This window comes from Meriones unguiculatus, chromosome 9, assembly GCF_030254825.1.
Source record: "Meriones unguiculatus strain TT.TT164.6M chromosome 9, Bangor_MerUng_6.1, whole genome shotgun sequence".
In the NCBI taxonomy this organism is placed as follows: domain Eukaryota; kingdom Metazoa; phylum Chordata; class Mammalia; order Rodentia; family Muridae; genus Meriones; species Meriones unguiculatus.
This window is the reverse complement of record NC_083357.1, coordinates 116409808-116423702: the sequence shown is the minus strand read 5'-3', so window position 1 is coordinate 116423702 and position 13895 is coordinate 116409808. Positions and strand designations below refer to the sequence as shown.

Here is a 13895-nt window from a genome sequence, read left to right as displayed (position 1 = left end):
ATGGGGGAAGAAAAAGGAAATGACAAATTGCATTACCTGAGGGGCTTGAATACAACGGAAATATTTCTAACCTGGAATTTCCATCTTTGTATGTTATAGAAAGAACCATATTGTTGTTTTCTTTTAAGTCTCACCCACATCACAGATTGAACGAGGGGAGGGAGCACATTAGCCTCCATTTTTGTTTGCTTTTCTTCTGCCCTGCTTTCCTCTTTTCTTTTTTAACCTCTCTTTGATGGGATTCACAGGTCATTTTTACAGAATCCTTGCTTCCCTCTCACTGTTTATTCTCTAGTCTTTATCTCATCCCTCCCCCTCATCAGGTGGCATTCCTTGTAATTTTAAGGTACTCAGGTGGTTGAAGAGGGGAGAATGCAGAGAAGCAGTTTTAGAAGTGATGTGTTTGAGAGCCTGTGAAAAACTTGCTGACCTCACAGACTCTAACTGGTTTCAGTCCTCACATTGTCTTTTGTAGCTTTTACGCTTTCACATTCAATAACCACATTTATACCATAGCATGAATTTCCAAAGTTTGACTAAGCTGATTCTGTGGATTTGATTTCCATAACCCCTTGAAGTATTTATTTATTTTTTCATTTTGTGTAAAAGTCAGACAAAAACGCCATGGAAAGTAATTATTCTTGACATCACAACAGTTTAATATGTTTAACTTATTCATTAAATTGTGCTTCACATCAATGGGGATCCTCAGTTCTACAAACTATCATTTTTAAATAGCAATAAAGGTTGATAATGTCACAATATAGTCTCCTATTAACCAAGTTCATACATACTGCACAGAATCAAAAGAAGAAACATCTCCTAGGAGAAATAACTTGTATCTATTGAATAACTATCTTACATCTAAAATGGGGCACCAGATAAAGATTTCAATTTTTCTAACATTGATTTGATACATAGGAGAAGAAGAAGAAGAAGAAGAAGAAGAAGAAGAAGAAGAAGAAGAAGAAGAAGAAGAAGAAGAAGAAGAAGAAATGCAAGCAAAACTGGAAGAAAAATAGAAAAATCATGGTCACATGATTCAAACAAAGCATGACAAGGAGATGGAACATGTGTAATCATGACTAAGTCACATAAAACTGCTTGTCAGGACACTGTTTTCTCAGCAAGAGCTGAGGGTTTACAGCCCTGATCTCTGGCCTTTCATGAATCCCCGCAGTGAGGCAGAGTGTAGATCTCATGGAGTCCCCCTCAGCAAGCCGGAGACAGACAGTTGCAGTTCTTCCTGTGGATCCAAGGAAGACAGGCTCCAGAGAGACTGCATGTCTGTGTCTGCAGATTCAGCACCCAGCATTCCACCAGGCTGCCCACGGTCCTCGCCTAGAAGGGTAGAGGCTTGTAAGCATTGCTGGTGTTCATAACAGGCCAGACCTCGGAATTCAGCGCCTCTGCAGGTAAGGTCAGTTCTGTCATAAGGTTGTGAAAGATGGGTTTATGGGTGTTCTATTCGAAGGCCACAAACCCAGAATGCCCCTACTTGTCCAGGAGGGCTCATTCAGTTTCAGAGAATTCATCCAGATGAGTCCTGGTGAATATGGTGAGAGCAGAGCTGGCACTGGCGAATGTCCAGTACAGACAGAGAGGTATAAAAAGGGAAGCCAAAAGCATTGACCGAGGACCCACCACACTCCCTGGAAGTCATGAACTAGGCAGAGCTGGCATCCCAGCCACCCAGCCTGAGGCATTCAGGTAAAGTTTTGGTGACCAATAGAGGCACAATAATGATGGAAAAGGAAAACGTAAAATCACAGCTCTCTATTCAATCTACCCCTCCCATGCCCACCCCTGCCTTCGGACCCCAAGGCTCTGATCCATCCTCACCAGTAACATCCCCATTGTGTTTCGGGGCTGTCCTTGATCCTAGGGAGAAAAGCTGCATCTTCACCATGTTTCCAAACCCCACTTAGTGCCTAGAGCATATTTTAACCATCATCGATCTCTCTTCGGGTGGCCTGCCTCTCTGAGCCCCACATTCTTCTGGTTGCCCCACTGCCCTCGGTTCTCTATTTCTGCTTAATCTCACGTTGACCTTCTTCTCAGCCAGATGACGTATCTGGGAAAGTGGCTTATTTATTACAGCTTAAAGCACATCATTGCTGCAGCCATGGGCAAAGGAACCCAGCAATACCACATAAAATCCATATGAACAGTAACAAGATGCTGCTGATGACACCCCAGCGACCTGGGGAAGGGGAGAGGAGGCATTTTGGGAGCGAGTCCCTATGGGTCACCCCTTAAGCTGTCCTTACCGGCAGCTGCTGGTTCTCAGTTTCTTGAACGCTGAGTGTTGCACTGGCATGTAAAGTTTATGCCTTCAGTCTGCATCTGGGATAGTCTGTGGGTGGAATAGGCCTGAGGAATTTGAGCATCTCCCCTGAATTCATGTGCCTTCCTTAGACTCCCGGGACCACATTCTCGCAGTGTTTCATCCTAGCGAGAGGCCCTTCACCGGGGCGGAGCTGGGTCTACTGGACAGGCCCACCTGTGTTCTAGGTTACTACAGCTCCACAGGGGAACAACGACAGAACTCAATAAAGATTTAGATTTCATATTCGTGTAATGCCCAGTCCCAGCACGACACCCAGCGGCATGCAGGACTGGAGACCTCCAAAGCCGAGAGACCACGCGCTCTGAGCAACGTTCCTCCAAACGAACGGGAACTGGGGGACTTTCAACAACTGACTCCTCATTCCATACAAGCAAATGTAGGAGAAGGGAAATCCCAGTCAGCAACAAGATATAAGGCAGGCCAAAGGAAATACCACACAAATGTGTTTTGAAAAGCTTTAGATGCTGACAGAGTAAAATTTAATCTCATCCTTTGTAAAACTGATGAGAAAATAAATGACACTAAAAAGGACTAGGCATTTTTTACCTTTTCCTTTTGTACTTTTAGACTAATAGGTTTTTAAATCAGTATTAATTTTCCATTGTTTCTTAAACAACAGAGCTCCTCCACTTAGGAAGACACCTGGCAGTGAAGTAGAAAGACATTTTCTAGGCTCTGTGCAGCGAGATGTGGCCAATGTCTAGATTCCAGCCAGTGACATATGACCTGCAACAACTGGAATTCCCTCTGCTTCCACTCCAGTTTCCCAAGTGAAAACAAGATGGCTGCTGCTACCACAGCCACCATGGCAGGAGGCAGGTGTTGTGTTAGGGTGAGGAAGCAATAGAGAGAATTAGTGCCCTCTCCATTCAGACTAAGACTCTTATGTTACGGTCTGATCAAATGAAGATTGGTGCTTCTAATCTTGGTTAAATTTCTGATAAAGAAACGTCTTTATATTTTTCAGTAATTCCTAACCTTCCTTAGGTGTTGTCACATTGGTTGGTGAGGTTATTAATTATTTTCTCCAGTATCAAGAGGAGACTTCTAGGAAGCCGGAAGGACACAAAATGTGTGTGACACACATGTACCACACCACACATTCTCTCTCTGTGTCTCACTGTCTCTCTGTCTGTCTCTGTCTCTCTGTGTATGTCTCTCTCTGCCTCTCTCTCACAAAACACATACACACACACACACAAACACCACTGCAAAAATGTGAACAGTCAGACAGACAGATACACCAGACACTACAAAATGTAAATAGACAGACACACACATGGAATATGTAAACAGACACCCCCTACAACACTCTGAAATATGTGAACACACATGCCATAGACACACATACAACACCACACACATAGACACAAAACATATAACACACATAGACACACCCACATACACACCATATAACACCCACACCACACATAGACACACACAAGAACACACACACCATGCCACAAACACACCACACATAAACACACATACACATACCATACAGACATATACACACACACCACACAACACATAGACAGATACACCTCCCCACACACAGACACACACACCACATATAGACACACACACACACACACACCACTTACCCCATACACACTCCAACCCACTTTCTTGTGCGGCTACTGCCAAAAGCAGGGAGGGAGGCGCATCCTGCCTGAGAGCTGGAGGCGTCACAGGTGGGTTATCTGGGAGCTCTCCTCTTATCAGCTTTGGACTCTGTGCATTTAGGGCTGGTATGGTTTGTGGCCCTAAGGCTGACACTTCCTGCGCACCTTTAACTTCCTGTCACTCTGGCATCAATTCCTGCCACATGGAGCTGTGTGTACAATCTTCAGAGGACACGCTACATCTCATCTCTCCATTTCTAGACACAGGGCCCTGGGGATATGACCACGGTAGTGCTTCCAAAGGGAACCACACAAGTGAGGAAGCCAGTGCTGGTCTTCCCGATTAGCTTAGCACAGGACTAGGGGCAACACAGGGATGGCCCCGCCCCGAGGGAGGGCCAAGCATCATGCCCTCGTCAGTAAGATGGTAGAAAGCCTTTTGGTATAAGCCCTAAGGTGGAGAAGCAGTGTGAAGGTGGTGGGGGCTGCCTCCAAGGGTTCCTTGCCTTGTACAGTAAGTCTGAAAGAATCAATCTGATGCTTTCTAGCCTGGTTTGATTTTCTTGAAAAAAATCAAGAAAAAATACTGAGGTGTGTGTGTGTGTTTGTGTGTGTGTGTGTGTTGCATGTGTAACACAGCTGACGACAGAGGCACCATTTTCAGGTTCTGGCAGAACATTGGATCTTAACTGCATGTGCTCTCATCCATGCCTGCTGTCCTCTTTCCCTCTCCCTCCCCTGGACCAAATCGTCACACAGAGACACACATGTATTTTGAGGTCTCCTCTCTACCATCTAAGAATCTAATTGCCCACTTGAAATTTACATCTGTGTGTGGCACAGAGATTGCAGCTGTCAAAGAAGTCATCCACCTGTCAGCTAGCTAGAGTGATGGCGGTGAGGGGATAAGGGTGTGAGGCCGCCACAAGGACGGTCCCTTCACCTTATGTCACCTGTGTGGTGACATGTCACCCAGAGGGAGGCAAACACCACCTGTGAAGCACAGTGTAGATACAGACCTTGTGTTTCACGGACGGCCAGGTCTACATTACCGTCTCCAAGGAAGCCTCATTCCATCTGTGGCCTTCATTTCCTCAGCTATGGAATGAACACAGCAAATCTACCTCCTTAGGCCGAATACATTGAATACATTTATGGTACAGCAGGGGGCTTCTCTTAGAATATGACACAAGGCCAGGCAATGGGGCCGTTTCCTGCAGTACACTGCGTGCTAACCACAGGGAGAGAAATACCAAAGCCACTTCTCCATCAGAATCTGCAAGAGATAGGCTCCCCTGCAGCAGGCACTCCATGACACGGGAGATGGTGGCCTCTCAACCACAGAGAGGATTCTGGAGGCTGAGCAGTGGCTTGAGTAAAGCTGGCTTACACATCAAACATGTTGGACATCAATGAAGCAGGCTTTCCGTTCTGATTTAGGGCTCTCAAGCCTTTGGCCTTCAGCTGCTTGGAAGGATTGATCTTATCAATGCGTTGTAAAACCTCCCACCCTCTCTGATCTTCCAGGTGAGCTGGAGGCCTTCCATTCCCTCCTCCCTGGTCCTTTCTGATTGCTGCTGCGGACTGGAAAGGGCAAAACCAAGGAACCTGGGACAATGCAGCTTATTTTTGGTCCAGATTTGTACGCTGTAGCTTGGTTTTCTAGTTGTACACAGGCAAGGTCATGTAGGAAGCTAGCAGTTCCGAGGCCCCGCAAATGTCAGGCGCAACATCCTTCCGAGGCCCTGGTGACTTGTCTCACGGATGCCACATTCTTTTACTGACCTGGAGGGGACTGCATGTACCCTTGGTTCAGCTCTGGTTCTCTAAGACAGGTTCTTTGAAAACTTCTTTTCTTTTGTGACAGAAGAATTTCCAACCTGGCTGAGAAGCTGTCTGCTCAGCTTCTCACAAAGATAGAAAGCTGGGCCAGAAATGCAGGCCTTCTCCTGGTTTCTCTGCTATCACTCTCATAATTTTTTACTTACTCTTTAAGTAAGTGAAGATTGACACCAGTACAGTGCAGTCTCCTTGGTCATTATTAAATCTGTGTGTTTCCCCAAATGTCCCACCAGTGTTCATTTCTCAGGACCGTAACCAACCCTACCTGTGTCTACTCTCTCTGTTCCCCAAAAGATAGAGTGGACACACGGCTAGGGGTCTCTAGCTATGGTCAACATTGTAGCAATGTTGCTTAAAAGCAACTGCAGAGACAAACCATCTTATTCATGATTTAAACCTCATTTCAACAGTTCCCCAATTCAAAACTGAGTGAGAAGGGTCATCCACAGGCAAAAGGGCCTCTCTCTCCCTCCCTCCCTTCCTCTCCCTCTCTCTCCCTCTCTCTCCCTTCTCTCTCAGCAGACCAATGTTTTCTTGGGTGAAACCTGCAGCGTTCAGCAGAGTATCCAAACCATGCTTTTAGTTTTCCTGTGTGCGTCTGTGGGTCCCAGGACCCATCGGGAGTGGCTAAGATCCTACAAACTTTCTTGTTGAAGCCTCTCCTGACCTGCCCTACAGTGGTCTGTTAGATACATTTCTATCCCATTTAATATCAGTGAGCAGAAAACGTCCGGAAAAGGAAAAGAACAAGACGGAAAATCTCCAGCTGGACCAAAAACGATGGCGACGAAGAGGAAGCAGATGTCCAAATTACGTCACGTCCAGCTGGAGGTCCTCAGCGTGGCCCGACTTCTTCAAAGTAACCCAACAGAAGGCCGAGATGCTGCTTATCCCCTCACAGAAAGGAGTGGGCAGAGGGTCACCATCTAACCACCTGGCTGTTGTAGTCCTCGGTGACAGTCCCCCCTGGGCCCCCGTCCTCTTTGGGCCACTGCTGGGCCCTGTGCTCTCGCTGCAGCCTCCGCGCCTCACGCCTCTTTTGGCGGGCCCTCTGGTGCTCCAGCTGTTTGATGTGATGGTAGCGTTGCTGGAAGAGATCCTTTGCATACTCGTAAAGCTGCATGTCCAGGAAATTCAGTTCCTCGATATGCTGACGGGCGCCCTCATTGATGTCCACGTTGGAAGCCCGCGTGATGTTGAACTGTGTGAAAGGAGAGATGAACTTGAGGTTGAATGTCCTCTCAAAGAGAAACTGTGTCTTCCGCTGGAATTCCGTGAGCCCGAAGAAGGCCATGTTCTTCAGGTTGTTCTTGGCACTCTGCAGCAGGATGCTGTTTCGCTCGCTCTCGTTCATGAAAGTCAAGTTGTAGCAACCCACCAGGCTGAGGTCAGCGAGCATGCGCACCTGGCGGTTGTTGGCCAGGTTGTAGCTGCAGTCCATGAACTCCCGTAGGCTGACCCCAGACCAGTCGTCCCCGGGGTAGCAGGTGGGCAGCTCATCCGGGGTGGGGCTCCTTCCGTCACACATGTGGAGAGAGGTTTTCCACGTGGCCCCTCTCTGGACATGCTTCCACTCACTCAGGTAACGCGACACCGGGTCCCGCAGCATGGTGATGTAGTAGAAATTCCTGGAAGAGATTAGAGAGGGTCAGTGGCTGACAGAGCTCACGCTGCCGCTAGGAATCTCGGCGGTCTACAGCAATGCCAAGCGGGTGGGTACTACTGCCAAATGCCCAAGGAGGATAACCGGCCTGAATTTGCACGGACAAAGTGTGTGTGACCGTACGGGCAAAGTGCGTGTGACCGTACTGCTTTCTGACATCAGAGCTAACTTTACAGAGGCTTTTCTACTCCACTGAGTGTGGACAGGGGTGGGTGGGAGCCAAATGGATCATTCGTTCACTCATTCATTCACTCAGCAGGTAGTCACTGGTAAGTACTGATGGCTTTAACTTGTTACTTTTACAGTAGATGTGGAAGGCGTAAAAATGCATCCCCCATCTGAAGTGGAAAGGTTTTACTGTTAACTGCTTTTTAATTTCTTAAATTTATCTATTTATTTTTATTTATTATAATTTATTTACTTTGTATCCTAGCTGTAACCTCTTCCCTCGCCTCCTCCAATCTCACCTTCCCTCCCTCTTCTCTTCCCATGCCCCCTCCACAGTCCACTGATAGGGGAGGTCCTCCTCCCCTTCCATCTGACCGTAGCCTATCAGGTCTCATAAGAATTGTCTGATAGGCTACGGTCAGATGGAAGGGGAGGAGGACCTCCCCTATCAGTGGACTGTGACTGACCGTAGCCTATCAGGTCTCATAAGAATTGTCTGATTTGGCTAAGGCTGAGGATCTGGCTTGCTTCCATGTATGTGGACCTATCTGCATTGCCCACATGGCACGCCTGGGTTGGCTACCCAGAGGCTATTTAAGCTGTGGGCTGGCTTTCCCCAGGGTCCGAGGATTGTTCAAGGTTCCTGAATAAACTGCATTGAAAAAAAAAAAAAAAAAAGAATTGTCTGCATTGTTCTCCTCTGTGGCCTGGTAAACCTGCTCCCCCCTTAGGAGGCGGTGATCAAAGAGGCAGCTGATGAGTTCATGTCAGAGACAGTCCCTGTTCCCCTTACTAGGAAACCTGTTATCTGCTTTACTTGAGCCTTACATCAAACTTCTTTAAGTTTGCACACACCACTGCTAGAGAAGGAAACATGCAACAAATTAGAGTGTTTATCCACAGTCAGAGGACCAAGAACGGCAAGACCAAAGCTCAATTCTTCTTCTTTTCTCATGACAGTACTACTTAAATTATAAGCTGAGGGAGTGTGTGGACTGCCCATCACATGCTTGTCACTTGAGGTGATTAAGAAGAGGCTTGAGGTCCATCTGTCACAGAAGCCATAAAGAAGCCTGCAGGAGGGAAATATCCTCAGGAGTCCTCTGGGCTGTCTTCTGTTTCTGAAACCAGACTTTTCCCGTTATCTCTCCACAGAAGCCAATTTGATCCTGTCTTCCATGCCCAGGACTTGTCTCATTTCTAGGCCTGCTCTAGAAATAGAGGGCCAATAATATTGACTCTGAGTGGCTCCGGGGATACAGGTGCAGTTCCCATAATGATCTGGGAGAACCCAGGAGCCCCCTGTAAAATGCCCTGCATGCTGCTGAGGGTTAGGAGGTGGCCTTCGGTGCTCTGAGGAGAAGCAGTATTATGCAGTGTGTATCCCCTCTGCTTGTCACTAAGGAGAAGGCACAACCACATAAGCCCACTCTATCTTAGCATGAGCTCTCTGAAGAAGCTTTGCAATAATAAGCAGATATTTTGACATGGATACACAGACATCATAGTAAGAAGGTAGGTAGATAGACAGACAGATAGATAGATTGATTGATTGATAGACAGACACTCAGATAGATAGATAGATAGATAGATAGATAGATAGATACATAGGCAGACAGACAGACAGATACATAGATGATAGAGATAGATAGACAGATAGATACATAGATATGTAGATAGACAGATGATAGAGACAGACAGACAGACAGGTAGACATATTTTCAAAGATTATACTTGTAGTAAGCTACAGAATGTGGATTTAATTAGATCTGCCATACTTCAAAAGAACTCTTCCTTTGTCATCACATCATGAAAGTAAACAAAACAAACTAAAACTTCTGGAGGAACATTCAACCTAGTACTTGCTCTACTTGGCCAAGATAAACTAGATGGAAAATCTTTACATACTCAGCTGTAACAACAAAAAGTATATTTGAGGATGAATGATGAGTTGTTTTTATTTGACTTCTAGACATAATTGATAGTGCGTTTTCTTCTAATCTATACCCTTGTCTCTTTCTTCAACTGTTTTCAATGCATATCATTACCAGTAGGCAAACCAAAAGGCTTTGGAATGTGCTAAAGAATCTTCAGAGCCTTAACCAGCCCTCAGCCGTTTAGTGTACTCCTGCCTGAGCGCTGGCACTGCCCATCACCATTTTTCATGACATTGTTATCTTCTCTCACAATGGAAAGATGATGGCGCATCACTGGAAGAATGTGTCCTAAAAGGTCAGCAAAAATCCAGAAATGTGTGGCATGACTTTTGGGCTTTCATTGCTGATCACATTCGGACTAGAGTGGATTTTGTTGGATGTAACTCAGGGAGTCATGCTTGCCAGACACACCAGGGCAATAGAATTTAAATTAGAAAGGTGTTCAATTGAGCCAAACCATGGCACAAATGGACTATTATTAACTTTCCTGTCAGTTATACCAAGTATAAGACATACAAAAGTATTTCAACAACAGCAAGATCCAATGAGAGTGAGATTCAAGTACTGTTATGTCTCAAATTTTACACTAGCCAGATTTTTAAAAATAACAGAGTTGAGGGGTATTTGGAAGTATGAATTCCAAAGTTAGTGACATCAAGACCCAAGTTAATCTTCAGAATCATAAAAATATGCTTTGATCTCACTTGAGAATACTAGGCATAGGATTTTTAGTAGCTTTGCTTTATCAGGTATTAAATGATCTTGGGTCCAAACTAAACTATTTAACTTCATATTGCATTTAATAATGCCTAGTGGTGTTTATATGAGTAAAATAAGTGTCAGACATCTTTGAGGTTTACTGCTGAAAGAGTCAACTTGTAGTTAAATTAAATGTGACACCAAGATATAAATTTACAACACAACTCCAGCTCCTACGGCTCAGGGATCATTGGGGAAGGAGGAGCAGAAAGAGTGGGAGAACCAGAGGAACAGCAAGTTTGCTGAGAGACTGTATCTATCCTAGGGACCTTAGGAGAGTTACACTCAGGAAGACTCAACATGGATGCCTCAGCATGAACTGAACAGAGAAGTCAGCAACAGATATGTCAAGTTGGAATGGGGAATGCTCACAAGCTCTTATCTCTACACAAAAAACAGTGACAGGCAGCGAGGGAGTGTGGAAAGAAGAGGACCAGGAAAGAACACACTGACTGATAATGCAATATCGAATAGGCAGCCCTGAAAATATCCACATAAGTAACATTATATAGACTGAGCAGATTGCATTATATAGTTTTACACACACACACACACACACACACACACACACGCCAGTGATGAAAGGAAAGGAGCCACGAATTTAAAAGAGAGCAAGGCAGGTACATGGGAGGGAGAGAAGAAAGGAGAAAATTATGTAATTGTATTATAATAAAACTTGTTTTTTAAGTATAAGAAAAGGAACTAAAAGAACATTTGTACTAATGAGTTCCAAGTTGTCCTAACTGGTGACTCTGGACACCAGTGGCTAACAGAATTTCAGAAGTGGTTTAGTCAGACACTCCAAGCATATTTCATCCGTTTCTGTCCTGTAATGCAGCCAAAACACAAAGTCAGAAAAACTGTAAAAATAAACGCAAGAAATTGAAGGACAACTAATGAAGATAAAACAAATTAAAAAAAATTATCATCTGTAAATTGTCTTTTCTGTGAATTGCTTTGTTTTTGCACACAAAACTTAGTAAACATGCTTTGTGAGGTGCTGCCTGCGTTGGGACCACCTAAGTGTCCGATTGTAACTGTTGACAGAGCCAGAGCAAACCTCCACAACAGTGGTCCCTTCCTGCCGCCCTGTTGATGTGTGAGGTTCTCCTCCCCGCAGCGCCCAGGCGGCTACAGCTCCCGGCTGGGTGTCCTGGAATGAGGGGCTTTTCTCCTTCGTGTCCTACCCACCATCACTGTCCACCTTTCCACAGGGTGAGAGGGAACAGGGGAATCAAGAACAGGCTGGAACCTCTGAAACTGACCCAAATGAGACTTTCTCCTTTTAAGGTTTGTATCTCAGGCATTTTGTTTTACTGACAGAAATCTAACACATCTCCCCATGTCTGAGCAGTGGTAATGCGTTTCCTTCTGCTCCCGTAATTGTCAAGTCAGTTTCTAATAGAATTATTCATTTCCTTGACACGTGAAACTTCAGTGTTTGAGCCTACTTGTTTAATAGTGGAACAGAAGATAAAAATCGCTTGCAATGATAAGTGGAGGAAGGACAAATGTAGGTCTATGGTGACCGTGATGCAGAAGCCTCTCATTACCCTCTGTTCCTTCAGCTGCATGGCCTACACCTAGACAGAACAGCCTCTCTCTCCCTCCCTCTGTTTCCCCACCTCACTCCCTCTCCCTCTCCCTCTCCCTCTCTCTCCACCCTGTATCTTTATTTGCTGATAAGTTCCTAAGCCATTTTCCTCCTTCCACCTACCCAGACACTCATATAACTCATATAGCCAAACATAACTTGAACCTTCTCTCCCTCACGTGAGCAGTGTGCACTGGGAATCTCTGGGATTAAAGACATTGTTCCCACAGAGACTTCAGGCACCAAAGGTTTTGATAAGGAGAGAGAAATGTTAAATATCAGCTACAGGGCAGATCTGACAGTCTCCCTGAGCCAGAACAGTTCCGGAGACGTGTAACTCTTTGTCTTGGTGACAGCGTCCTTTCCACAGATCTACTTGCCACCCACTTCATTGAAACTTGGGTGAATTCACTTAAGAAAGCCTAAAGTACAGTAAACTCCTTAGAATTGCCAGTCTTGTGACCCCAGGACAATAATGACAAATTCATGTGTGCACAGAAAAATCGGAAATGGATGCTGTTGTCAGTTAAGTCATTATTTTACTTGATCATAAGCATATGGTTCAGCATAGTTTATTGAGGGTCCAAGGCAATAGAAAACACACTTTTCAATGGTTCTCGTATTAAAGAATTCTACAGACAACACAAGGGAATTGCTTTCTTCTTTTGCATTGAAAATGTTTGTTCTTTCCTTTACTCATCTTTGCTGGCTTAATTCAAGGCTCGTACCTCCTTCCCTTGGCTTTACTGCCTATATTGTTTGCTTTGTAGTACATGAAACTTAACGTCAGTAAGGTACTAATTAGTAAGTTACTGATGTAAGTTTCATGGCTAGCTCTAAAACTTCAAGTGCCTTTCTGAGTAGTATGCATTGTACCTTATGTCTCACAGTGGCTAAAGGCAATGTCCAGCTCTCAGGAGAGGCTCAGGAACTGATTGTTGGACAAAAGAAACTGAGGACTGCATGAACGGCATGCACTTGTGTAACTAAGGCCAATGTTGCCTTTAATATACATGCCTTTTTTTCGCTCATAGAAAAATATTTTCATCATTGTTAAAAGAAAAATATATAAAGTAAAATGATGTAGATTGGATTTAATTGGTTGAGACACAGAAAGATAGTCAACATAAAAGGCAAAATGTTGACAATTTCTCACACAACAGCTAATTAGTATTTATTTGGTTTATTTTAATTGGTGTTTAAATTAATGATTTTCCTCTTAACTGCTTCAAGATACTGTATTTAACATACAAGTTTTTATATAATTGGTTCCTTTTTCAAAGTGATTTAATTAATACATATCAATGGTTTATGGTATGTGAGAAACATTTTTTTTTAATGTAGAGATGCATTTTAAATGCTTTTAAAATGTTCTCAAGTATTGGTGATTTAGGTGTGCTGGGGCAGAAAGTGATATTAATTGGCAAGTTAATAGATATAAGGAGTGGACAAAACAATATTTAAGAACCTTTTTTTTTGTGCCATTCTGGAATTGCTAAAGCAGCTTGGCCAGGCCATAGGGACCAGGTTGCAGGTTCATAAATGTCCTTTACATGTGAGTGGACAGTAAAGAGTACAAGGTTGCCAAGGGTGTTGAAACCAAATTTCCCAGGCTCTGAGCAACAGTGCTAACTGTTGACACGGTGGAAGCCTTGTCTCGAGAAGATTCTCTCATCGATAGGATTGAAAGCTGGTTAGAGCAGGCAGAGCCACTGAGGAACTTCCTGTGGCCGAAGAGGCCGGCACAGAAAAACTCCTGAAATTGTGGCGAAGAGGAATTCAAGGCACGTGCAAGAAATCTGACTTTGTTCCTCCGCCTCCGGGAATGCTCACCGTCTCCAGCTATACCTCTCTCCTCTTTGTTTCTGTTTCATGTTTCTCGTTGAACAGTGTGAGAGAAGCAGAGCTAGTAAGTCAGGATGGTGGAGCAAGGACTGTAAGACACTTGAGTCACCGA

The 13895-nt window shown here is 44.6% G+C and overlaps 1 protein-coding gene across 1 annotated transcript in view; it reads right to left on the bottom strand.

Annotated features, from left to right (window-relative positions):
* Positions 1-635: 635 nt before the first annotated feature.
* The window catches only part of Hs6st3 (heparan sulfate 6-O-sulfotransferase 3), a 686904-nt gene continuing 673644 nt past the window's right edge, over positions 636-13895 (bottom strand). The window contains exon 2 of the mRNA XM_060391610.1: positions 636-7445. Within this exon, the coding sequence (XP_060247593.1) occupies positions 6737-7445 (709 nt within the window). The 3' untranslated portion in view covers positions 636-6736. The remainder of the gene's footprint in view (positions 7446-13895) is intronic.